The sequence below is a fragment of the Salvia hispanica genome, chromosome 5 (genome assembly GCF_023119035.1).
Source record: "Salvia hispanica cultivar TCC Black 2014 chromosome 5, UniMelb_Shisp_WGS_1.0, whole genome shotgun sequence".
Lineage (NCBI taxonomy): Eukaryota > Viridiplantae > Streptophyta > Magnoliopsida > Lamiales > Lamiaceae > Salvia > Salvia hispanica.
Genome location: NC_062969.1, coordinates 2,474,357 through 2,500,910, shown reverse-complemented (window position 1 = coordinate 2,500,910; position 26,554 = coordinate 2,474,357). Strand labels below are relative to the sequence as shown.

Below are 26,554 nucleotides of genomic sequence, written 5' to 3'. Positions count from 1 at the left end.
AACCTCACCGGGCATAGGTTGGGTCGTGGAGGGACAACCCCCCTCTATCCTTGCCTTAGTAACACCTAAGGTACGGGATGCTTGCAACGCATCCCGCCCAATATAATCCGTTTGGGACGATACCATCCACATGCGTTGTAGATGCCCTTATAAGTATAACTTTTGACGTGTACGGCTAATCACCATTTACTTTACCGTCTGCTATAATTTGACCGAGAATCTTTTGATATTGTTAACTACCCTTCAAGTAATATTTTTTTAAATATCAAGACCTGCAAATGACTCTTAATATGTAAAAGATTTATTCCTTCAACGCTCATCAATTTTGTTATTGCTATAGGTGTTCTCGTGCAACCATACAAAACTAAGAAAAATTATATCAACACAAAAAATTAGCATTCGGAATTAATTTAACATTATTCAAATAAGTTTTCAATGTAAACTAATCATATTTGTGATGCCGGCAAACATTGGTATCATCGTCGAATTTTCGTAATTCTGTGCGTATTCCGTGTGAATCTTTTTGCAAAAGCATATTTCATCGCACTGAAAAATAGGAAATTTTTTTATCTTCAATTTAAGAATATACAACTCCATTCCGTGGAGAAAAGGCAAACAAAGTTAAGTTACTATTTGCGCCCCCAAGTTCGGCGACGACCTTAACGAACTGTTCGTGCAGCTCTATCGTCCATAGTAGCCGTTGCTTCAAATACAAATTTCAAATTACGTACTATATGAGATAATAATACTGCACAACTAAACTCATTTTCACAATTTCTAAATTATCTATAAAATCTGTATGGTAAAATAAAGACAGTGTTTTACAAAAGTATACGTACACTACCCGCCAATCATTTTAATGGTGCTGTTGTAATTATTATAACTTTTGACGCGTACGGCTAATCCACGTTTACTTTTCTATCTGCTATAATTTGACTGAGAATCTTTTAATATTATCAACTACGCTATAAGTAATATTTTTTTTAATATCAAAACCTGCAAATGACTCTTGAGATGAAAAAGAGTTATTCCTTCAACGCCCATCAGTTTTGAGATTGCTTTAGGTTAGACGTTCATGTGCAATCATACAAAATTAAGGAAAAAAGATATGAACACAAAAATATTAGCGTTTAAAATTAATTTAACATTATTCAAATAAGTTTCAATGTAACTAATCATATTTGTGATTGTGGCAAACATAGGTATCGACGTCAAATTTTCATATTTCTGTGCGTATTCCGTGTGAATCTTTTCGCAAAAGCATATTTCATCGCACTGAAAAATAGGAAATTTTTTATCTTCAATTTAAGAATATACAACTCCAGCCAAAAAAAAAAATCGTGGAGAAAAAAGGGAACAATGTAAAATTACTATTTGCGCCACCAAGTTCTGCAGCGGCCTTAACAAACTGTTCGTGCAGCTCCGTCGTCCATCGTAGGCGCTGCTTTCGGATACCAATTTCTAATTATGTATATGAAATTATAAAAAAAATTACTTGTAACATAGTTGACAGTATCAAAAGATTCTCAGTCAAATTATAGCAGATGAAAAAGTATATGCAGTTTAACCGTACACGTCAAAAGTTATAATAATTACAACAAAACATAGTTTAAACTTTAAAGTGATTGGCGGCTAGTGTACGCTTACTTTTTCAAAAAGTCACCTTTAATTTTCCTCATTCCGTATATATTGAAACCAAACAAATTTTATTAGATTATTTGGAAATAAAAGTTTAACATTGTGATTGTGGCTAACATAGGTTTCATCGTCGAATTTTCATAATTATGTGCGTATTTCATGCCAATCTTTATGTAGAAGCATATTTCTATCGCATTGAAAAATAGAAAATTTTTTATCTTCAATTTTATAATATAGAGTGACAGCCAAAACAAATAAAATTTCATAAAAAAAGAGAGAACAAAGTAGAATTACTACATGCGACACCGTGTTCGGCGACGGCCTTAACAAACTGTTCGTGCAGCTCGTCGTCCACTTTAGCCGCTGTTTCGGACACAACTACTGATGGAAGTCCGAATCGGTTTCCTGCTGATTCTGTGGCAGTGCCAGTTCAATGGGGTGATGCTCATTCTCGTCTCCCGCGGGGGGCGTGGCCCACCCGGAAGAGCCACTGCAACAGCTCAGCCATGCTGAATAAGTTTAGCTGTGTAAGAATGAATATAAAAAGACTATTGATTGTATAAGCAGAAGCCCAACAACACAAATAAAATTGAGCCTGACTTGATAACTGGGGAAGATAACTACAATTGGGCCTGGGCTGTAAAACTAAGAATGGATTAATGAAAATTTTGCGTTAAAATTGCCGAAGGCCAATAACCAAAATAAAGTTGCAGTCTTGAATAAGCCCAATAAGCCTACACTCAGTGAAAGGTGTGTATTAGTCAATAATTTAATACTACAAGTATTACTTTATTAGTCATTTGTAATGTTCTGACTTCTGAGAGACTCATTTGCATGATAAAATAATAATAATAATAATAATAATAATAATACTAATAATAAATAATAATAATAACTACTTCCGCGCCCAAGAATATCCCAAAAAATATGTACTTTTAGTTGGAAATGAATTTTAAGAATATGCATTTTTAGTTAGACATGAATTTTAATGAACTAATAAAGTAAGAGAGAAGTAGAGACGTAAGGTGATTAAAGTATTTTTAATGGAAAATGAGTTCTGCCTTATAAAGTTTCCAAATTAAAAAAAAAACATGTCGTGGGACGAACTAAAAAGGAAAACAATATTCCCTCCGTCCCAGATAATTTGGAACACTTTGATCCGACACGAGTTTTAAAAAATCTAATGGAAAGTGAGTTGGAAAAGTTAGTGGGATGTGGGTACTACTTTTAAAGTATTAGTTTTATAATAAAATGTGAGTAAGAATGAGTCAGTGGAATATGCGATCGATCCACTACCAAAAATGGTAAAAGTAAAATGAGATAAATTATGTAGGACGACACGAAATAGAATATTGGGTCAAATTAGTACCTATTCTTATAGGACAGAGCGAGTATAATAATAATAATTATATGTTGAGAACGTGCACTTAGATTGGTAGCTCAATGCCATTACTTTTCGGACAAGAAACTGCGCACCCAAAGCCACCCTATGACTTGGAATATATTTTCAATTCAATAAATATAATTTTATTTACAAAGTTTAAACTCATGAGATCAATCAACTGGCAAGAGATGGTTTAATTGATAATTTGATATTGGCTAGTCTCAATATAATTAAATCATATTAGGAGCAGCTATTATCATCGATATAACATTTGTCTGCAAATTAGTGACACAATTTATATCCACGTGAGAATTGAATATTAGAATATGAAAATAGATTTATACTAAAATTTAATAGCGCAAAAATACAATATACCGCCCAAAATAACGCTACATATGCCTTTTATAACTTTTTTTAGCAACAAACTCTATTTCTCAAAAAATGTTTTGTCGAACTTCAAATTCTTAAATTAATGCTAGATATAGATGCATAGATTAATAGATAAAATAAATAAATAAAAACCCAACCTTGTAGCTAGGTTTTTATCATATTTTCCTGGAATAATAAATTCCGATACTAAAAATGGAGATGGCATCGGCAAGTTCTTGCATAGGAACACGCATCTATTAAAAAATTTAATGTCTTATTTTGTGTATGAAATTAAAAAATAAAACCAAAAATAGAGCAAAGAAAAAATTGGGAATAATTCAAAATTTTGGATCACTTTATGTTGTCTAGAAATGAGAATTCAATTTTTAGATTCAGGACGATTCTTGTAATAAATAAGACTATAATGATGTTGATTCATAAAGAAAATGCAATACATTGCACATAATTTATTGTACATTTTTATCATGATATAATTGAGAATATATCTAAATTAATTTGACTGAATTTTATGATATAACATTTTGCAATTTGTCCTTTATAAATTGTTCTTGTTTTTTTTGCTATAGATTTCAAATTTACTTATCTAATCTTATTAAGCTTATAATTAAATATTCATAAACTTTAATTACTAGCATTAATTACTTAAATAATAACTATGCAATTCTTGAACATTGGTTTTATTTCAGCATTGATTGCGTGTGGTTGGCCGAACACTAGGTTTGTTATTTTTCAATATATATGTATAACCATGGAAGATTTTGGCTTGGCTTTGTCTTTTTTAAGAGGAATTTCAATTCATAGATTAGGCGAGATCATTTTAAAAATACCTCTAGGCTCTAAGCAATTAGAGAAATTATTAGTTCAACACATTGACCGAGAAGTATAACTACCTAATTTAGCTAAATTAATGTAAGTGCGTATCATGTTTATAAAATTAAATGGTCTAACTTTGGGAGGTGGGATGCTTACTTGCTTATTTTAATCTTATTTTTATAGAAGTATTTTTTTTAATCATACTATTTCATCAGGTGTTTAATTTCTTGCAACCATTGATACCATCCGAGAGTACCACATGGCATTAATCATTTGAAAATTCTGAATTTTTGATATATTTTCCATTTTTCTTTCTATTTAGTTGTGTTCGTAAGTATAAAATTTTGTGGTGTGGATTGTGGGTGTTTGAGGATTGACATGAAAATTGATGTGAATTATGAATAACATAAATTTGATTTGAATTTTTGGTATGCATTGTGAGTGTTATAAATGCCATTCAATCTAAAATAGTTTTTATTTTATAAATTAAATATGGTTTTAATTACAATAAAAATTGATTATCATTTGACGGATGTAAATCCATCAATTCAACTCTTAAAGTCCAATAAATCCAGTTGATAAGCTTGGGGTTAAAGAATAAATTTCATTTGGCTCGGTACCATTATATTTTATGAATATAATAGGGATTGATTTTGTTCGAAAAGTACTTTTTGTGAGGATATAAGAATTAAATTAGGGCATGTAACTCGGTCATCGGTTAGTCGGTTAACCGATGACTGAACCGATTAACATAATTTTCGGCGTTCGGTTATCGGTTCGGTTCGGTTTCAAAACTGGGCGTCTACTCGGTTATCGGTTCGGTTAACTAGAACCGAACCGACACTATTCGGTTAGGAACCGAACCGAACCGAGACCAATTCGGTTTCGGTTCCGGTGCTTCTACGTAGGTTACATTTGGTCTCGGTTAACCGAGTTGTCGGTTCGGTTAGAACCGAAACGACCGAATTATCAGCACTAAATTAAATGCATTGATATATTACTGTACAAATAAAATGCAGTGAACTTTCGCAAAATATAGGATCCGAACTCATAAGATGCACTCACCCTATATTTTTCGCAATCAAATGACTGAAAAGTGAAAACTATTCTTGATTCTCACCATTTTGAAGGATTCTGAATTACTTGACATTTTATTAAATTGCGTATGCATAATAAATTATAATCATGATTTTCACGATTCTTTATGTTTACCAGCAGACTCTTTATGTTTATGTAATTAAAATAATAGAAGTAATCTTTTTACCAATAGGTTGTAGTAGTAGTTAAACGGGAGCGTTACACACAGATATATATATTGATATGTAATTAAAATATTAATCTCTATATCAACAAGTTGTAGTTCAGTAAGCAATATGGAGCTGTATTGACTATTACTTGAGTCTTGATGTTACATATTCAAACCCTTCAAACCCAGCCACTTGTTGGGACACTTTCGGCCCAAGATTAGTTAGATTCAACCAAAGACAGGTAAAGAACAAATATTAATCTTGATAATACATTATATATACACAGTAAGTTTGTGTTAAAATGACAACACCTCTTAAAGTGACATCGTGACACCACATATCCAGCAATATTATAAACGCTACACAACAATCTATAGATTGCTGTATAGCGTGTTGGATATTACTGGCCGAGAAAAACTTGTTGTGTACAGTATTGTATATTGCTACCGAGATTTTTACATTTGAGCATTTTTTTTATTGCCACATGACAGCTTATTATTCATCCACGTGTACAAATGATTGACTAAGAATGGTGGTATGGTGTTATTTTAGGACGTGTTCGTCATTTTAACGCACCCCTACCCAGTATATATATATAGTTGTGACTGCGGAATTTGGAAATCAAAGTTCGTGGAGAACATATTCGTTGTTACTCTACTTGCCAAAATATGAACACGACGACATAATAGTTTCATAGCCTAATTATGTTGGCTTTACATTTTAAATGTATAAATTGTTAATACAATATTCTGAACTCTCTCTCAATTTCTCGTTGAATTCATCAATATGAGCTTAATTGCGAGTTCGATTCCCATCCACACCAGCATCAGCAACAAGCTTGTGATCAATCCACGCCGCCCTCCCGTGTTGGCGCGCGCCGCCTTCGACTTCACGCGCTACATGGAGGAGAAGGCGGCGCGCGTGGAACGCGCCCTCGAGGCCAGCGTGCCCCTCCGCGAGCCGCGCCTGGTGCACGAGGCCATGCGCTACTCGCTCCTGGCGGGCGGCAAGCGCGTGCGCCCCATCCTCTGCATCGCGGCGTGCGAGCTCGTGGGCGGGCCCGAGCGCGCCGCGATGCCGTCCGCCTGCGCGGTGGAGATGGTCCACACCATGTCCCTGATGCACGACGACCTCCCGTGCATGGACGGCGACGACCTCCGCCGCGGCCGGCCCTCCAGCCACAGGGCCTTCAGCGAGTCCGTCGCCGTCCTCGCCGGGGACGCCCTCCTGTCCCTCTCCTTCGAGCACGTTGCGTCCGCCACGCTCGGCGTCAGCCCGGACAGGGTCGTCCGGGCCATCGCAGAGCTCGGACGCAGCATCGGCTCAGAGGGGCTGGTGGGAGGGCAGGTGGCGGACATCTCTTCAGAAGGGGTGTCCGGGGTGGGGCCGGAGCGGCTGGAGTACATCCACGTGCACAAGACGGCGGCGCTGCTGGAGGCGGCGGCGGTGATGGGGGCGATCGTGGGCGGCGCCGGGGATGAGGCGGTGGAGAGGCTGAGGAGGTTCGCGCGGCGCGTGGGGCTGCTGTTTCAGGTGGTGGACGACATTCTGGACGTGACGAGGTCGTCGGAGGAACTCGGGAAGACGGCGGGGAAGGACGTGGCGGCGGACAAGGCGACGTATCCGAAGCTGCTGGGATTGGAGAAATCGATGGAGTTGGCGGAGGAATTGAAGAGAGAGGCGTATGCTCAGATGGCATGGTTTGATGAGGACAAGGCTGCTCCCTTGATTGCTTTGGCTAATTACATTGCTTACAGAAACAATTAATTTGGAAAACACATCTTAAGTTGTGATAATCATACTACATTTTTATTTGATGATGAAAATTAAAGTAGATCACTTGTAAAAGCACGGTTGCAATGGACACATATATAAATATAATGGATAAATGGACAAAGGGATTTAAACGCATTTTAGAAAATGTGTTTTATAGTACATACTAAAGTAGTTAAATTTCTTCCAATTTTATGTAAATTGTTAGGCAAAAGCTATATCATGACAGAATAGAACAATTGTGTAATCGAGACAAACAGAAACGTAAAGAAGACACAAATTTATGTGGTTCACTAATGTTGCGTTGGCTACGTCCACGGGCGAAAACGGAGAACATATATTATTCAGGGTGTTTTCAGATTGTAGCTACAGATTGGATCTGATTGGATTTCAGATCACAGAATAACTTGCCATACTCCCGTATAAATAGGCAAACATGAGAAGAACTGGGCCTATAAAACATAATCTCATCCTAATATAAAACCATAATTCTATACAAATTCAAGGCATACGATATAAATCACTTAGAAAATAAGGATCCAGCCTTTCAGTTACGGATATTTATCATATTTTACTGGAATATAATAAATTCCGATACTAAAATATTGAGATGACGTGCCAAACTCTTGAGTAGGAACACGCATCTAAATAAAAAAAATGTCAAAGTTGGGCATGAAATTTTAAATTAAACCAAAAATAGTGCATAATTAGGGATTAAATAATAATTTGGATGTCTTTATGTGTTTGGGTTTTGTACCAAAAAATCAGATTTTATTAATTTTAATTTATTAACTGTCCGATTTCTGAGTCTTTTGATCTAGTATAATTATGTAGTGATCGATTTAAAATTTCTAGCTAGTTTATATGTCTGAAATTTTGTTGCCTGTTCTTAATTTATAAAATGTTCTTGTTTTATTTGCTTTAGATTTCTAAATAAATAATCCAAATAAAAATTAATTGTGAGTGAATTTAATTATTTTGTTAAAATAAAAGGATCTATCCAAAGAAGGATGATATATTGCATTAAATTTTAATAAACTAATTACTGAAAATTAATAAACTTTAATAAATGTTTGTCAACATTTAATTATTGATTGCGTGCGGTCGACCGAACACTAGCTTTGGAGGAATTTGGCATGCCTTTGTTTTTAATAAAAGGAAGATAGATTCATCGACTAGATTAGGAAATCATTTTTAACATGTCTCTAAGCCAATTAGGTACATTATTAGTAGTTCAACTCATTGATTGAACAAATATTAGTACTCCCCCGTTCTAGGTTAATAGAGTCATTTTTCTATTTTGGAAAGTTTCAAGTTAATTGAGTCAATTTTATTTTTGGCAAAAACTACTATCTCTTTTTACTTTAGTCTCTCTTCGTCTCTTTTACTTTCTTCTCCATTTAACACATTTTTCTTAAACCCTGTGCCGAAAAGAAACGCCTCTATTAACAAGGAACAGAGGGAAAACTGCCTAATTTAGCTGTGCCTTAGATGCATGTGCGGGGATCGCCTATTATAGGGGCCGAGTCGGGCTGCAGATGGGGCCGCTTGCGCAAACTGCATATTGGTCTAGGTCGGATGAAATTGGCCAATTCGTGCTAACAGAATAAAAAAAATTGAATTTTGAACCTTCTTTTCCGTTTTTTTTTTCTCTGTTTGTGGTTTACATTTTTGTGGCATGATCTAAATTTTGGTTATGGGTCGTGGGTGTTCGTATCACAATCCAAAATCTAATGTGATATATGAATAACGTAGGTATGGCCCAAAATTGTAGTCTATGTAAGCATTCAAAAAATGGTATTAGTACTTATTTTATAGACTAAACGGCTAATCGCCGGAAAGTACACAATTAGAGGTTAATTCTGGTCTTTATCATCAACTTTGAATGTGGTGAAAAAATGTATTACTCCCTCGGTCCCCATTAAGAGTCACATTTTTCCATTTCGGTCCATCCTCAATTAAGAGTCCCACTTCATTTTTACCATAAATAGTAAGTAGGTCCCACATTCCACTAACTCAATTCATTCACATTTTATTATAAAACCAATATAAAAAAATGGGTCCCACATTCCACTAACTCAATTCATTCACATTTTATTATAAAACCAATATAAAAAAATGGGTCCCACATTCCACTAACTTTTTCAACCAACTTTTCTTTACATTTCTTAAAACTCGTGCCCGGTCAAAGAGTGACTCCTAATAGGAGACGGAGAGAGTATAATTTTTTTAAAATTTTGTGTTTTCTTTCACAAAGTTAAACGATTTCTTAAAATTCGTACTAAGTCAAAATAGCTCTTCAAATAGTGGACAGAAGGAGTATATAAAAGTATAACGTATAAAAGTATAACTCACACTTTACTAACTTCTTCTTCTGTACTGGTCAAATATGTGACATTCGAGGACTGTATGAAGTAATTTATTCTGAAGTTTGCTTTGAATTAAAAAGGAGGAGATGTTTTGCTGTGATTCATTTATTCAACTCTTTAAAAATAATAAATTAGTTGACAAATCTTCAAAATATATTTAATCTCGCTCAGTACCAAGCTATATATGTAAGTTACGAAATTAAATAAATGTTGCTATAAGTTATGCCCAATTTTTGCACCGAAGCATAATGGCAAGTCACGCACTGAATAATAGGGGACGATTTTTGTTAGAAGAGTAATTTTTTTTAAAGGAGTTAAAAATGTACTACTACACAATCTCATCCACAAAAGCCTTTGTTTCTTCCTCTATAACTTTAAAGAAAATTGAAGATCATAATATAAGAGAAATATTATGTTACATACTTTATGTGAATGAACATCGTTATTGAGGTTTGTTCTCGTTTAGTCCATTTAACATTATTTGTGGTCATTGAGGATCGTATTTAGCATCTTTTCTTTTGTTGTATAGTATATTTGTTGTACAATTCAAATACATTAAAATTATTATTGACATACTTATTTATAAAAATTACATGTAAATCATAACTCTGAGTGAATAATTTGTGAAATTAATTAATAATATCAATAACAATTTTCAACCTTAGAATTAAATAAAATAAAATAAAACCAAACAAAATAGTCATCACGAGTGCCTTTTGCTGATTAAGTTGTTCGGTAAATCTCGACGTTGGCTTTTTTGTCGCAAAATGTTACTCCCTCTGTCCACGAATAAAAGTCTCGTTTTTCCATTTTAGTCCGTCCACGAATAAGAGTTCCGGTTTATAATTACTATAAATGGTAAAGAGACCCCACATTCCACTAACTCATTCCACTCACATATCATTTAAAACTAATATATACAAGTGGAACCCCTATTCCACTAACTTTCTTCCACCTACTTTTCTTAATATTTCTTAAAACCCGCGCCATTTAGAAATGAGACTCTTAATCGTGGACGGAGGGAGTACCAATAATCCATTAAGGCCATATTAGGTTGCCAGAATTCTGTCTAAAAAAGTAATCTGATTCCTTAAATTTTAAATTCTTATATTTTACTAGCAAACTTTTTGTGTTTACGCCATTGGTAATATGCAATTTTTTAAAGTGATGGACTAAACGAGAGTGTTGCACATGGAAAAATGGTGTCATGATGCTTACATTATTCATGAATACGAGTCTCGTAATATTTCACGTTGCAATATTTTAACAAATGTGAAAAATATGAGTAATACAATTAGTAGAACAGTGGAATGTGAATTATCCACTTTTATATACCTCATTTGTCCCCTAAAGATACGTATCACTATTTTCATTTTATTCCATCTCTTGTATCTATGCACTTCTCATTTAGGATTTTTTTTTCTCTGACAAGGCCAGACTCTCGTTTTCCGCTGATAATACTTGAATCAATTTTTGTCTATATCTCTCTTATTTTATCATTTATGCATTAAATCTCGTGTCACACCACTTCAAAATGTATAATTAACTTCTACTATTTGTCTATTGAGAAAACAAGCAAAAGTGAAATTTTATTAGGGTATGGATGAATTAAAATCACATTCCACTAATTTCTTTTATCAATTTTTTCTCATAAAGTTAAATAATTTTTTAAAATCAAACTGATCAAATATGAGATATTTATTGGGCACTTAAAAGAGTACTCCCCCGTCTCACAAAGATTGTCCCATTTTTCCATTTCTGTTCGTCCCATTTCATTTTTACTATTTTTGGTAGTGGACCTCATATTCCATCAACTCATTCCTACTCACATTTTATTATAAAACTAATACTTTAAAAGTAGGACCCACATCCCACCAACTTTTTCAACTCACTTTTTATTACATTTCTTAAAATCCGTGCCGGGTCAGAGTGGGACCATCTTTGTGGAACGGAGGGAGTACTTGATTATGCAACACATAGCACCTGAGTGTAGACTTCGTGGAAAGCATGTTGGTAATTCGTTGCCTAAATACGAATACGACATTTCTTTGAGTTTCCACCTATTTATTTTGCATGCATCTTTTTTCAATTTAAATCTCTCTCTCTCTCGAGTTCGGCGAAATGAGCCTAATTTGGAGTCCGATTCCGAACACAATCCGCACCAACAAGCTCATGTTCAACCCCACGCGCCGCCCTCCCGCGATCGCCGCCGCCCTCTCCCAGGAGAAGGCCACCTTCGACTTCACGCGCTACATGGAGGAGAAGGCCGCGCGCGTGGAGCGCGCCCTCGACGCGAGCGTGCCCCTCCGCGAGCCGCGCCTGGTGCACGAGGCCATGCGCTACTCGCTCCTGGCGGGCGGCAAGCGCGTGCGCCCCATCCTCTGCCTGGCCGCGTGCGAGCTCGTGGGCGGGCCCGAGCGCGCCGCGATGCCGTCCGCCTGCGCCGTGGAGATGGTCCACACCATGTCCCTCATCCACGACGACCTCCCCTGCATGGACGACGACGACCTCCGCCGCGGCCGCCCCACCAGCCACCGGGCCTTCGGCGAGGCCGTCGCCGTCCTCGCAGGGGACGCCCTCCTGTCCCTCTCCTTCGAGCACGTTGCGTCCGCCACGCCCGGCGTCAGCCCGGACAGAGTCGTCCGGGCCATCGCGGAGCTCGGACGCAGCGTCGGCTCAGAGGGGCTGGTGGGAGGGCAGGTGGCGGACATCTCTTCAGAAGGGGTGTCCGGGGTGGGGCTGGAGCAGCTGGAGTACATCCACCTGCACAAGACGGCGGTGCTGCTGGAGGCGGCGGTGGTGATGGGGGCGATCGTCGGCGGCGCCGGGGACGAGGCGGTGGAGAGGCTGAGGAAGTTCGCGCGGCGCGTGGGGCTGCTGTTTCAGGTGGTGGACGACATTCTGGACGTGACGAAGTCGTCGGAGGAGCTCGGGAAGACGGCGGGGAAGGACGTGGCGACGGACAAGGCGACGTATCCGAAGCTGATGGGGCTGGAGAGGTCGAGGGAGTTCGCGGAGGAGCTGAAGAGGGAGGCGTATGAGCAGATGGCGGTGTTTGATGAGGCCAAGGCGGCGCCTTTGCTTGCCTTGGCTGATTTCATTGCCTATAGGAATAATTAGTTTGGAAAGGGAAAACCATCTTGATTATTGCTTGATTATTGATCCCATCTTGTGTTTTACACTTGTAATATTAGTTAATAATTGGCATGGCAAGGATGAAGAAGGATGAATAAGGAATAAATGGCTATTAAGTCGTGAGATTATCTGAGCATACGATTTTTTTTTTTTTAATTTTGTGATGAAACGTAGATTACCTGTATAAGAGTATCGGCAACGGAGCATGAAGGGGCACATTGAGCGTGCCACGTTGGAGGAGATGCTCACGCACACCAATATGGGTGCTTTTTCCGATTTGCCATTTGTTTAAATAATAGGTGGACACGTGTAGGGTAGACAGAGGTTTAAGTCCTTGCCAAACTAATTTTTTATTGAAATTTTAAGTAAACCATTATACAAAATCTATGTCAATGATCTAAATTGATTTTACTCTATGTTTTTGAATAAATATTAGAATGCATAGCATCGCTACTACTACCAATCTTTTCTTTCCTACGTTTGTATCTAGTTGAAACAATTTTTTTAAGGGATTATATTGCATTTTAGTGTGTGTAGTTGTTGATGCCTTGAACAAAAGGCTTGGGAGTTCTATTTTAAGGCATTATATTACTCTATCCGTTTTTTCATAGTTGAGTCATTTTATTTATTTCTGTAAGTTTCTTCATAGTTGAGTCATTTTTATACTATATGATAACATTTTTCTCTTTCTTACTTTAGTCTCTCTACTTTATTCACTTTATACTTTATTTTCTCTCTTACTTTTTTATCTATTTATTTAACACACCCAACATTCATTTCTAAAACTCAGTGCCAAAAAATACCGTTTCAACTTTGAAGAAACGTAGGGAGTACTAAGTTAGTAATATTTGAGGCTAAAGTGGAGAAATAATATGAAAAGTGAATAATTGAGCCTTAGTTGAGGTGTTAGGTTTCGTAGTGGAATGATAGTAGTGGAATGATAGAATAATATGTTACTCCCTCCATCCCAACATATTAGACCCCTTTCTTTTGGGTACATGAATTTAGGAGATAGTTGTTTAGTGGTGTAAGTGGAGTTGGTAGTAGAGTAAATTTATACCATAAATAGAAATGGTTCAAGTGTATTGGGACACACCAAAGTGGAATAGGAATCTAATATCTTGAGATGGAGGGAGTACTACTTCTCAATGCCTAAAACACTACATGAATTCGATATAGGAGTATATGAAAATCTAATTATATGAACTAGGGTAGGGGTCGAAATATTTATCATGTTGTTAGATGCCAACCCTCTAATTGTAATTTGGCAACCTACAGAAGACTATATAGTTGAGCCAAGCTAATCTTGTGACAATCAGCCTAACCCGAACATGGCCTAAATAGAATTCTAGTAGTAAATAAAATTCTACCATACCTTTCCATTTAATCTTTTTTAAGCCCACACAATTAATACATGTGCTCATTTCTAACTCTACCCATGATAAAAAAAAAGTTACTAGTATTAGATTTGAAGACACAAAAACTATTTTTCAAAATTTCAACAGAAAAAAAAAAATCAATTGATTAGTGTGTTTTCAAAAAGCATAATGTGTTGATTGAAATTTGAATTTGATATCTCAAATTTATCCTAAGTTTATCCTAATAAATTTTAATCTAAAAATTTAACGAGATGCGACTCGGATGCATGCACTCCATTATATTCTTGGAAGCAAATCAAGATTTAAATTTGAAGGTCATAAAAAAAGGAAAGAAAAGCTTGATTTGAATGTCACCATAAAATATAAATAAAAATGTAGTAATATGGACATATTACCACTTGACATATCCAACCAATCATATTTATCAAAATATTTTTTTTTCATAATTTTTTTTCTCTATTTCGCAATTGTGATTGTATATAAAACTGTATTAATGTGTTAAACCAACAAATTTGTTCTCAGTTCTCTTTTCTATTAAAATAATAATTTTCACTCCGGGCCCACCAAAAATAAAAAATAATTAAATAATTAGCTGGTGAAACAGAAAAAGCAAGCTCCAGTTTCAAACTAGCCGTTGCGCTTGATTTTGCGAACAAATTCAGCCAGCTCTCCACCGACGACGCGCTCTCTCTATCATTTCTCTCTCTCTCTCTGAATTCACATTCTTCTGGAAATACCCATTTGTCAGTAATCAGAAAAAACTCCTCAAATCACCAAACCTTCTCACCCACCCACTGAGTGTGAGAAGTTGAAATTCTCCGGCAATGTTTACCGAAGGGCTTGATGAAAGCGCCATTGACTGGATCAAGAAGGTACCTTTTTCATGACCCACCAACAAATTCCTTCAACCTTTCTGCTAATTCATCAATTCTTCACTTTTTTAATCTGCTTTGTTTATGAATTTGATGACATTACATATATTTCCCTTGTTGTTTACTGAAATTTTGTGATAAAGATTGAAACTTTAGCCCCCGTTTGCCCGCAGGGATCGGGTTCTGAACAGTATCCATCTCGATCGCCGTTGTCTGAGAGGATTGATACAAAATTCCATCTCCCTAGGTCGCCATTAGCTTACAATTCGAGCAGTTATGCTTCCTCCCATGTTTTGCCTCCGTTGAAATTTCATTCTGGATTGGTGAAACCCCTGAGTTCGGTGAATTTAAGTGTCGAGAGTAACGAGGATGAGTCCGATTATTACAATGATGACAACGATGATGAGGGCGAGAGCGTGGGCTCTGCTCCACACGGGAATAACTCGGATGATGATGCGGTGGATGGGCCGGTGATTAGGGGGTTTGAAGAGGAAATGTTCCACTTCAGTGCTGGAAACAGGTTGAATGGTGGTAAGCATAAGTCTACTATTAAGAGAGGGCAGTTGCAAGAGGATCTTCGGGTTGAAGTTCCGGGGGGTGTGAGGAGATTCACGGATGGGGAATGGGGTTCGAGGGGATATGGTCCGAGCAGTGCAGTTTCGGCTGGAAGTTGCCGGTTGAATGATAGAAAGGATACTAACAGTGCTTATGTAAGTGACATTGTTATTCATGATTTGGTATGAATGGAAAATTGAGGTTGTTAGCTTGAATGTTCTTGGTTAATTAAGTTTATGAGTTTTTGATTTGATGCAGGGTACTCCCATTGGCAGATTGAGTGAAAATGTTGATCTTGGTACTCCTAGTGCACCACCCTTCATGGATATTGGGCATGCTCATGACTGTGAGACCGGAAGCGAGAAAAGCATTGATGGCCAATGCCAAGAACTGCAGCAGGGTATTTGTGGTGATAAAGGATTTGCAGAGGAAAGTAACAAATCAGTGAAGACGGAAGCGGACCACAGGTATGATGAGAGTGTGGAAGTACATTATGATAGTTTAGCTGTTGTTCATGTTTCGTTATTTGATCATCGTTGTTTGTAGGGATAGCAAAAAATTACTTGGGGAAAATGAACATCCGGTTCCTGTCTGGCAGGCAAATTCCGTTAACCACATACCATACTACTGTGCCAGGTTATACTTCTTACGAGTTCTTATTCTCTTTATTCTTTCTTTCTATAGCTAAAATTAGTTCCTCAAGGTCACAGTAGGTTGTATCATATTGTTATCCTTTGAGACTATTGGTTCTGCATTTTCTCCGTCGTTACTAGCAGATTGCCTAGTGAAGGAGAGCATCTAATTGTTTTTTGAATTTGTTTCTTTATCCTAAATGATCAAATGCAGCCACATGAACAAACTATCCCTAGGTTTATGTTAAAACATGTTTAGTTGAACTAATAACTGCCTGTACGCCAAAACTTTCGATCTTTATCTGTTTTGGTACTGCTTTGCATTGTCTAGAAGCACCTGTAAATATGTTACTGTCTCCTTTTTAGTTAATCCGGCATATTGCGTTACCAATGATGGTGGCACGTGTTTTTGCCAATGTGATCTCTATCCAATCACCTAGATACTAAAACGCTACACCTTAATTATATGACAGCAGTCAAAATGCATATCAAGCACTTGTTGCTTATGATGCCTGTGTTCGTTTATGTCTAAATTCATGGGCGAGAGGTTGTGCTGAGGCACCAGAATTTCTGCGAGATGAGTGCCTGCTTCTTCGCAATGCTTTTGGGTATGTCTTACATATCATGATGACTTGCAAGGTTTCCTAGATCTTGCTTCACTAATAGTATAATGTAACTTATCATTGACTTCTCCTTTTTTAGACTACACAAACTCTTGCTTCAACCTCGAGGCGTACAGCACGCAGACATGAACGAGAAGACCACCGAACAAGCAATGGCCTCAAAAGTCAAGCGGACAGTTGGGAAGATTTGTGTGGAAGGTTTTAGGCCTTACCTTTGACTCTTAAAACTCATGTAGTATGACATTTTCATCAGATTTTGGTAGCCCTTTTCCTAATGCAACATCGTGAACTTTTATTTTGCAGTGAAAAAGCTCCGTATAATTCCGAGAAGAAAGTTAAAGAACACAAAATCAATGAGAACTGCTATTTACTTGCAAGCTGGAGCTGAGTATGTCCGTCATGTTTCCTCAATCGTAAAACACAGAATCAACACACTTAAATTCAGCCCCTTGTCGTTTCCATCTGAAGGTTCGTCTCTAATTCCTCCTCATGGAAACAAAATACATATGTTTGCTGATATAGAACATTAAATATTGAGTAGCTGGCTTAAGATTAGCAGATATTGAACTCGTAGATTTATTATTGTTGATCGCCTACAGAAACATTATCGTGTGTGATTCAACTAAAGAGTTCTGCTGAAGAGAATGAAGCTGAAGCAGGTTCTGCCATCTCACTTCGGCCCGGAGGTGGTGAATATCATGAATTGTAAGTCGGCGATATTACTTAATTCTGATGAAATTTCATAGTTTTGCATCTGGATATCCATCTATTTTGATCATGTCCGTAGAAATGATAACGAGAATCTGGCTTACAGTTTTCCCGAGAGCCAAGGGGATGCACTTTTACTCGAAGTTCAAGATGTAATGAAAAATGTTCAAGGCTGCGCTACAATTCCGATTTCTTCGCTGTCTGATAATCCTGTAAGTGCCCTTTATAACCAGCCAGATCAGTATCGGTTTGGGATATATTCTTCTCAACCATAATCGGTCTAACATTAGCTTTACCTTTGTAGAATGAAAGAGTTCGGTGGTGGCCAATCTATCACAGTGATCAAGAATGTGTCGGTAAGGTCTTGCTCTCCATTGGAAGCACATTTACAAGTGACGAGACAGTGCTTATGAAGGTATCGTTTACCATCTTACCTGATTTTCAAATAGATTATGTGAACGATCTAACACGGTTCTAAATTCTAATGTGCTGTTTTTCCGCTGTGATCATGATAGAGTGGATCTATTGTGGAGACCCTAGCATATGATCTGCTGCTGGAGGCTGCCATGCGCGCTCAACAGTTTCATGCACGGAATTTACGCATAAATGGGCCTTGGAAGTGGATCCTGGCAGAATTCTCGGAATATTATGGAGTGTCCGACTCATATACTAAACTGAGGTACGTACACACATATCCTGCCTCGTGAATCTTGTATCCAGCTTAGGAAACGAAGAGACGTGTTTACTTATGTCATGAACGTTGTGCAGATACCTCTCGTATGTCATGAATGTTGCCACTCCTACGAAAGATTGCTTAGAGGTTTTGCATGAGTTGCTCGTCCCAGTCCTGAAGGCACGAAGCGACAGAAATTTAACAAGACAAGAGGTGAGCATGACAGCTATAAACTAGCTAGAGCTTATTTATCCGAGAGTATTTACACTCATTAGTTCCAGTAGAGCAAAATTTCATCGTCCTTCTTAACTGTTATGTATTTATGGATGCACAGAAAAGCATCTTATTGGATTGTGAGACACAAGTCGAAAGGCTCTTGGCTACGGCCTTCCAGAATTACAAGTCACTCGATGATAATTCTCCAACCGGCTTAGCAGATGCTTCGGCTCCAGCATCTGAAACTGCATCGCCGGCACTAGCTCCTGCTGTGCAACTTTATACCTTGCTACATGACATACTTGCTCAAGATGCTCAGACTACGATGCGAAACTATCTAAAGGTAACTCTTAACTAATATGATTCCTTCATTTTGTATATGTGGATAAGTTCGGTAATTTGAATGATTTCCTCCAGACTGCAGCAACGAAAAGATGCCGTAGACACATGCTGGAGACTGATGAGTTTGTGTCGGGCAACTCAGAGGGTTTTGTTATGGACTCAGATACGATCACCAAAGCTTATTCGAAGATGAAGAATCTTTGCATTAACATTAGCAATGAAATCCAGACTGATCTTAAAATCCATAATCTGCATATATTTCCCAGGTACCTTATAATCAGCATATTTCTCTATACTCTACGAAAACTACAATTCTGATAACAAAAGTGAATTTTTTCCGTTTCAGTTCGATAGAATTGTCTGCCATAACCGCAGCAGTTTACAGCACTGAGTTGAGCAAGAGACTGGGATGCTTCCTTGCTATGTGGCCCCCATCAAGTCCCCTGCCGCATGTGAATGACCTCTTGATAGCTATGTCGGACTTTGAGAGAAATCTCGAATCATGGAATATCAGGTTTATGTGATATCTGAGTACCTCACAAAATCGAATTACCAGTACAACTTTCTTAAGACTTCATACTAATGTAATATGAACCTTCTGTCGTCAGCATTGTCGAAGGTGGCGTTGACTCCAGAAACTTGTACCACGGTTACATCATGGTTTGGATACAAGATTTACAACTTACGTTGCTCGATCTTTGCAAAGCAGAAAAGGTTCTACTTCACCATTGTGATTGTGTCATATAGCTGACTCCTGATTGTATTATTATTCTGATTTCTGATAAAATTTACTGACATTGCATATTTTGTTTCCTACTGTAGGTTCCATGGGGAGTATTTACCAAATACTCAACGTCTCCTTTTGCTGAGGATATGTTCGAGAAGTTGGAGAGAATGCTTAGTGAGTATGAAGTCGTTATCAATCGATGGCCTCAATACACACTAATTTTGGAAAATGTAAGTTCTATGTTTCAGTCTCCGCTAATTTGGCTATATATTTGAAAACTGGTACTGGGGTTATGAATTCATGTTGCCATTAGTTCATCACATCGACATACTAGAACGTTTATGCATAGTCTACTATCTGGTTAAAATTACCAAACCGACTTGCTCCTAATTCGTTTCCTTTTCACTAACTGTTGATTAAAAGGCTGCTGCAAATGTGGAAAGGGCGATAATTAAAGCGATGGAGAGGCAATACCACGACATTTTAACCCCTCTCCGCGATAGCATACCAAAGAGGCTCGGTATGCAGGTCCAGAAATTGGCGAGGAGGCAATCAACGGCTCACTACGCCATTCCTAGCCAGGTGAGTTCCATTCATAAGCATATTAAACAAAATATTCTTGTTGGTGGTTGATGGTTTTATTTGTCTGAGCTTTTAATACATCCACGCGAACGCAGCTGGTCTGATTTCCCGATTTTGTGTGTTTGGCAGCTTGGAATATTTCTGAACACGATCAAGAGAATTTTGGACGTTCTACATTGTAGGATCGAGGACAAACTGAAGTCATGGGCTTCCTATCTGCCCGCGAATGGAGACAGTAAAACTAGCTTTGGAGAGCAGATGAACACTATAACTGTTCTTCTGCGAACCAAATATAAGAACTACATCCAAGCCATCGTGGTCAAGCTTGCTGGCAACGTAAGCACTCATTCCCGAGCTCACTGCCCATTGCATTAATAAATTGCAGTTTACGCGATACTTTTGTTTAAATCTTTCCAGATGCAAGCGAACAAGAGCACCCGGCTTCAGAGGATCTTGGAAGAAACAAAGGAAGCTGACGGGGAAGCTCAGATTCGGGAGAGGATGCAACTTCTGTGCACACAGCTCACTGATTGCATCTCCAAGCTGCACGAAACTTTTACAAGCCAAATATTCGTTGCAATCACCCGCGCTTCCTGGGACAAAATGGGACAAGTAAGCTACCCGTTCGAACACTTAAACAACACCCCCTTCTTAAGCTGTGATTTACATTAATTTTTTTCACTTGTTAAGATTGTGTTGAAGTTCCTGGAAGGCAGGAAGGAAAACCGGGTATGGTATACCGGATCATATCACGCCCTCGGGGTAAGTGTTCGTGTTCGTATTCTACACAAAACTATTAACTGAATCAACGTTGTTAACCGTTTTTGTGTTAATTTTTTTGACAGATTGTGGATGATACATATGCATCTCAGATGCAGAGATTGCTGGGAAATGCGTTGCACGAGAAAGATTTGGAGGCTCCTCGTTCCATTACAGAAGCTCGGTCGATTTTGTCAAGAGACACAACAAACAGAATCGACTCTTCCTCTTATATATACTTCTAGAGGCTGCAAATATATATACATATACGTGTAATTTTTTGTAAAATCATTCTTTCAGAGCTGTGTAATAATATGATGATACTACTCATTTTAACATTTTGTATACATTTCAATTCATTTTTTGATTTAGTATTTTCTTGATTCTTGTTATTTGATGAGTTGTAATAATTGTGTTGCATTTTTAAGTGATGAATCTTCAATTCTAAAATCGATTAGACCACCTAAATTTATAGTACTTCCATGCAATTAATCATCTATTCCTTGTTTCAATGTTTCAAGGTGAAATTTACTTTATTAGATTGAAGTGATTTAAGTAGTGGCATAGTAGAATAATTGCATGTAACTTATAATATTTGAATATTAGGGATTTTGTGGGAAGAAAAATGTACTCCCTCCGTCCCACAAAGATTGTCACACTCTGACCGGGCATAGGTTTTAAGAAATATAATGAAAAGTGAGTTGAAAAAGTTAGTGGAATGTGGGTTCTACTATTAGTTTTATAAAATGTGAGTATGAATGAGTTAGTGGAATATGAGGTCCACTACCAAAAATAGTAAAAAGTGAAATGAGACAAACTTTGTGGGACGGACCGAAATGAAAAAATGGGACAATCTTTGTGGAAAGGGGGGAGTAATTCATCGGTTGAGGTGACTTCAACAATAATTTATTAATTCGAGAAACAGTGTGCTACATACTCAACTAACATGACTTGATCGAAGTGAATATAGAGTGAAATATCTTAATATTGTGATTTTGATAATTTAAACCACAACCTATTAATCTAAGAAAAACATGTTAATGAATAATGATTTATATCAACACTTTAATTTACTTGGGTAGCAATCCATCGGTGGTTTAAGCCCTAAATACAGGGTTTAGCAAAATCAATTTTGATGGCGCCACTCCCCTTAAACCCTTCCTTCCAAATTTCTCTCAGAATCAATGTCAACTTCCTGCATTCATATTTAAATCAATTATACATTCAATTGCTTCTGTTTGAGCTCAATCGATTTCATCAATGGGCAGTTTTGATCCAGAAGAGCTGGAGAGGGGCGCCAAGGCGCTTAGGGAAATCAATAACTCTCCTCATGCCAAACAGGTTTTTTTTTTTTTTTTTCACTGTCATTTCTATTGTGAAATGCGGTTGTTTTGACAGTTTTGGTGTTTCTTGTGCTGAAGGTTTTTGAGGTTATGAGGAAGCAGGAGCAGACGCGGCTGGCGGAGTTGGAAGCTGAGAAGGCTAATTATGAGGCTATTCAAGCACATGGCGATATTGTGAGTGTTAATATGGTTTTGAGTTGATTTGAAATTGGTTCTTATCTCCTGTCTAGGCTTTCAAATTTGGGTAATCTTTGCTAAATTATGAAGATTTGGATCATGGCTAGAGCTGTGGAGATGCATTTCATTAGATATTTGGGATATTGGGGAACACTAAATGGAAATTCAATGACTTCTCATATGAAAATTCAACTGAGTAAAACTAAATTTGTGAACTTTAAGCTTAAGGTGTTTGAATTTGTTTTAGCTTTCAGTGTAAGGCTTTAGGGATCTAGTTAGTGCCGTTGAAATGCTCTAAATAATTTCCTTCTATGTTCTTAGAATAATGAAATTAATAGCTTTAGATCAATGTTTTTGTTAAGTGTTCCCAAAAAGAGGCATTAATATCTATCTAGTTATTTTCATCCTGACAAATGCATGCAGTTGTTCATTGTGCGTTTTAATCGAATCATAACGAAATGCTTATTCTTCAAAGTTCTCCGTAGCGTAATGTTGTCAAATGTTGAACCCCATGTGGAAATTTGTGTTACATGATTCACCTGAGCTCTGCTATGCTTTTGGTCTTGAACCTTCTTACCTTGTTAAACCCAACCAGATTGTGAAAAGCTAAATTCATCGGTTTATCTGGTATGTCTTGACCTAAATGCTGGCTGGAACCTACAGGAGAAGCAGCGAATGTGGGCTGAAGAGCAAAGGAATCTATATCAGCAGCAGGGGCAAGGTAAGGCACAAATGATGAGATACGAAGATGAATTGACTCACAAAAGAATGCAGGTATGGACAATCCCCATTTTCTCTACTGATTTTTTATTTGATTATGAATATATGATGAAGATTTATGAAACTTAAAAGAGCATTTTAGTCAATGTATAGCTGTACATGTGGCCATTAATCTCATTCATGATGTCATCCCATAACTGAAGCCTGACTGTAACATGTAATATGAATAGAAATTGGGGGTGGGCGGCTGCAATAATCAACGCAGTTTTAACTTATTATCTGCTGTAAACCTCAGACGGACAATGAAGCTCAAAGACGCAATAATGTTGAGTTAGTCCAAATGCAAGAGCAGTCATCCTTAAGAAAAGAACAAGCAAGACGAGCTACTGAAGAACAGATACAAGCTCAGCAAAGACAGACTGAGAAAGAGAGAGCTGAGATAGAGCGGGAAACAATAAGAGTGAAGGCTATGGCTGAAGCAGAAGGACGTGCTCATGAAGCAAAATTGACTGAAGACCATAATAGGAGGATGCTTCTGGAAAGAGTAAATGGTGAAAGAGACAAGTGGCTTGCTGCAATAAATGCAACTTTCAGTCATATTGAAGGTTTGGATCTACCTTAGTGTCTGGATTACAGTTTTTTCACTATGGTTTTCTAAGTTAGGCATCTGTACTGTAAAATATTATCGCACCCTTTAGTAGTAGAGAATCCAAGTTTTCCTTGAAAAGTATATAACTTTTCAATATTCAGGTTCCTTGTAAATTTTGTTGCAGCAATTCTGTTTAAAGTACTTATTTATGCAGGTGGCTTTAGGGTTCTGTTGACTGACAGAAGTAGGTTGGTCATGACTGTTGGAGGAGCTACTGCCTTAGCTGCTGGAGTTTATACCACTAGGTCTGGTCGTGCGATTCCTTTGTATTTATACTTGATTTTCAAACAGGACTGATTTGTTTACTAGTTGGTTGGTGTGACTTTCTGCTATAGTTGTGCATTTGTGTGCATTGAAGTCTTTTATGTGAAATCTGCACGGACTATTGCATGTTTCAGATAAAAGAGTTTAGTTCTCTTCTATCCATGCCTAAATTCTGTTGCGAAGAATACAGTACTCTTATCAGGGAATCCTGTTAAAATTTTTGGGTTATGCTCAAGTGAAAACGCCTAATACTTTTCAGAAAATGACACATCACTTCTAAATACTTTTTCTCTCTCAGGGAAGGAGCGAGAGTAATGTGGGGATATGTCAACAGAATTCTTGGTCAGCCATCTCTGATTCGGGAATCATCTCTGGCAAAATATCCATGGTCTGGAGTAGGTTCTCGAGTAGCCAATAAGGTGCTAAGCTATAGTACTGCAGCTGGCGCAGCAGCTACTCAACGTAAATCTGCTGTTGGGGATGTTGTCTTGCATCCTTCATTGCAGAAAAGAATAGAGCACCTTGCTCGGGCTACATCAAATACGAAAATCAATCAGGCGCCATTTCGAAACATGCTCTTTTATGGGCCTCCTGGTACTGGCAAAACCATGGTTGCAAGGGAAATAGCTAGAAAATCGGTACAGTATATGTCTTAGCATTGATTTTTTTTTAATCTCAAACGTTTAAAATAATAGCTAGCCTGCCCTGATGTCCCTTATCTCAGCTGTACGATGAGGGAATGTGACAGAGCATTGTTATTCTCCATTTAAGAGAATCTTTTGCTTCATGATCTATAAAATTTTGGTCTTCTATTATAAGTAATTTACTTGCTGAACTCAAGCTGCAGAGACCTCAAATATTCTGAGAATGACACCAACTAGGTGCTATAGGTGCCTGCTTCATCTCCATTCTAGTACTTTTAAATTGATGGATTTGAGATTTATTTTCTCAGGGTCTGGATTATGCCATGATGACTGGTGGAGATGTAGCACCCTTGGGTCCTCAAGCTGTTACAAAAATACATGACATATTTGATTGGGCGAAAAAGTCAAAGAGAGGTTTACTCCTGTTTATCGACGAGGCTGATGCTTTCCTATGCGAGTAAGTATTTGTTTACTAAATGAAGGAGATATATCAACCTAATTGATTAGGCAACTGCCTTAATTTTCATTTTCTAATTTCCTCAACCAAACATTGGCCGGATATCACTTCTATGTTCTTGTCTCTATGCGATATTATGTTTGAACAAAACTAGTTCTGTGTTCCCTTATAAGCTTAAAATTCTTTAATATTCGTTCTCACCAGGCGTAACAGCACTTACATGAGTGAAGCTCAGCGAAGTGCTCTGAACGCCTTGCTATTCCGCACTGGTGACCAATCTAGAGACATTGCCCTTGTTCTTGCCACAAACAGGCCGGGGGATCTTGATAGTGCTGTGACAGATCGCATTGATGAAGTTATTGAGTTCCCAATTCCCCGGGAGGATGAGCGCTTCAAACTGTTGAAGCTTTACCTGACAAAGTATCTATGCGGTGAAGGTGATAAAGATTCAAGATGTGGCAGATTCATTAAGAATACGCCACAGAAGATAACCGTGAAAGACCTATCAGATGATGTATTACGAGAAGCTGCCAGAAGGACTGAAGGCTTCTCAGGCCGTGAGATTGCAAAACTGATGGCAAGCGTTCAAGCAGCCGTGTATGGAAGGCTCGACTGTGTTCTTGACTCGATTCTGTTCCATGAGATTGTGGACTACAAAGTTGCGGAGCATCACCAACGGATAAAACTTGCAGCTGAGGCTTGAAGGGGTCAAGGCTTAGCCTATGAGATTATTGGAAAATTGAATTGATTTGGTTAAGTCCTCTTTTAAGCTAATAATAAAATCTTGTTTTCATTCCCTAAAGAGCATATTGGGATACTATAATTTTGTTTATTCATTCCTTGAGTAAAAGCATATAGTAACATATACCTTAACATTGTAATATGTCTACTACTATTCACAATTTTCAATGAAATATTACTCTCGCAATTGTTGGCATTGAGTTTGATTGCTTACTGATTATTGTCTTATATATTACGAACACAAAAAAATGAAATTCTTGAGTCTAGAGACTAAATCTCATGAACCAAACTCACTACTATTCTACTAATTTAATCCGGGATACAATCTTGCAAACCGAAGACCTCCATATGGTTTAATAATTTATTAAAATAGAGAGCTATATTTTCAGTCCTTAAAATTTGCCATAGTATCTTTTGCGGTCCTTATATTTTTTCAAAAATAACTGTTGAAATTAAAAATAAAAATGTAATTAGTTGATATTGTTTTCCTTTATTAGTTAGTGTTTAGCATTTTATTTGTTTGTATTTGTGCCTAAGCCTTCTTTGTATTTTGCAATTAACACTTAGCAAAAATGTAGCCCATTAATAAAATTTCTCCTTTTCTCTCCATCTCCACGGTCGACGGTTTCTCTCATCTTTTGTAGTTTTCTCTTTTGCTCCAAATCAATTCTACATTTTTAACAATATCGTCACATGTGTTTGAACATTAATAAGTATAATATTGCTGGAAGGAATATAGTTA

General features: G+C 37.5%; 4 protein-coding genes across 5 annotated transcripts; all 4 read left to right on the top strand.

Moving 5' to 3' along the window:
- Nucleotides 1-6,186: 6,186 nt before the first annotated feature.
- Nucleotides 6,187-7,357, top strand: LOC125187365 (geranylgeranyl pyrophosphate synthase, chloroplastic-like). Its single transcript, XM_048083946.1, has one exon. It carries the CDS (start codon nt 6,259-6,261, stop codon nt 7,237-7,239), a length of 981 nt encoding a protein of 326 aa, XP_047939903.1. The 5' UTR covers nt 6,187-6,258; the 3' UTR covers nt 7,240-7,357.
- A 4,338-nt stretch (nt 7,358-11,695) lies between these two features.
- On the top strand, nt 11,696-12,885 carry LOC125187158 (heterodimeric geranylgeranyl pyrophosphate synthase large subunit 1, chloroplastic-like). The gene has a single exon (XM_048083692.1). The coding sequence runs from the start codon at nt 11,736-11,738 to the stop codon at nt 12,732-12,734; it is 999 nt and encodes a 332-aa protein (XP_047939649.1). The 5' UTR covers nt 11,696-11,735; the 3' UTR covers nt 12,735-12,885.
- A 1,911-nt stretch (nt 12,886-14,796) lies between these two features.
- LOC125187529 lies at nt 14,797-21,188 on the top strand. Of its 2 annotated transcripts, none has more exons than XM_048084135.1 (22): nt 14,797-15,000; nt 15,174-15,710; nt 15,814-16,022; nt 16,102-16,191; nt 16,664-16,795; nt 16,890-17,008; nt 17,114-17,278; nt 17,410-17,515; nt 17,625-17,730; nt 17,823-17,933; nt 18,034-18,197; nt 18,287-18,404; nt 18,526-18,750; nt 18,825-19,015; nt 19,096-19,263; nt 19,358-19,463; nt 19,572-19,706; nt 19,900-20,058; nt 20,188-20,394; nt 20,476-20,670; nt 20,749-20,820; nt 20,904-21,188. In XM_048084135.1, the coding sequence occupies exons 1-22, from the start codon at nt 14,953-14,955 to the stop codon at nt 21,060-21,062; spliced, it is 3,522 nt and encodes a 1,173-aa protein (XP_047940092.1). In that variant the 5' UTR covers nt 14,797-14,952; the 3' UTR covers nt 21,063-21,188. The 2 variants fall into 2 exon arrangements, with proteins under 2 accessions (XP_047940092.1, XP_047940091.1); XM_048084134.1 differs by having other exon boundaries at nt 16,661-16,795.
- Nucleotides 21,189-21,966: 778 nt separating this feature from the next.
- LOC125186672 (ATPase family AAA domain-containing protein 3-like) lies at nt 21,967-25,873 on the top strand. The gene is made up of 8 exons (XM_048083088.1): nt 21,967-22,158; nt 22,239-22,334; nt 23,001-23,111; nt 23,353-23,662; nt 23,861-23,951; nt 24,269-24,608; nt 24,923-25,071; nt 25,276-25,873. Exons 1-8 carry the CDS (start codon nt 22,078-22,080, stop codon nt 25,772-25,774), a joined length of 1,677 nt encoding a protein of 558 aa, XP_047939045.1. The 5' UTR covers nt 21,967-22,077; the 3' UTR covers nt 25,775-25,873.
- Nucleotides 25,874-26,554: the final 681 nt, after the last annotated feature.

Coding starts and splice junctions, on each gene's coding strand:
- LOC125187365 (XM_048083946.1), top strand. CDS start 6,259: ATGAGCTTAATTGCGAGTTCGATTCCCATCCACACCAGCATCAGCAAC.
- LOC125187529 (XM_048084134.1), top strand. CDS start 14,953: ATGTTTACCGAAGGGCTTGATGAAAGCGCCATTGACTGGATCAAGAAG. Junction 16,192..16,660: donor ATACCATACTACTGTGCCAG/GTTATACTTCTT, acceptor ATTATATGACAG/CAGTCAAAATGCATATCAAG. Junction 19,264..19,357: donor CTCGAATCATGGAATATCAG/GTTTATGTGATA, acceptor TTCTGTCGTCAG/CATTGTCGAAGGTGGCGTTG.
- LOC125187158 (XM_048083692.1), top strand. CDS start 11,736: ATGAGCCTAATTTGGAGTCCGATTCCGAACACAATCCGCACCAACAAG.
- LOC125186672 (XM_048083088.1), top strand. CDS start 22,078: ATGGGCAGTTTTGATCCAGAAGAGCTGGAGAGGGGCGCCAAGGCGCTT. Junction 22,335..23,000: donor TTCAAGCACATGGCGATATT/GTGAGTGTTAAT, acceptor TGGAACCTACAG/GAGAAGCAGCGAATGTGGGC. Junction 23,112..23,352: donor TGACTCACAAAAGAATGCAG/GTATGGACAATC, acceptor TGTAAACCTCAG/ACGGACAATGAAGCTCAAAG.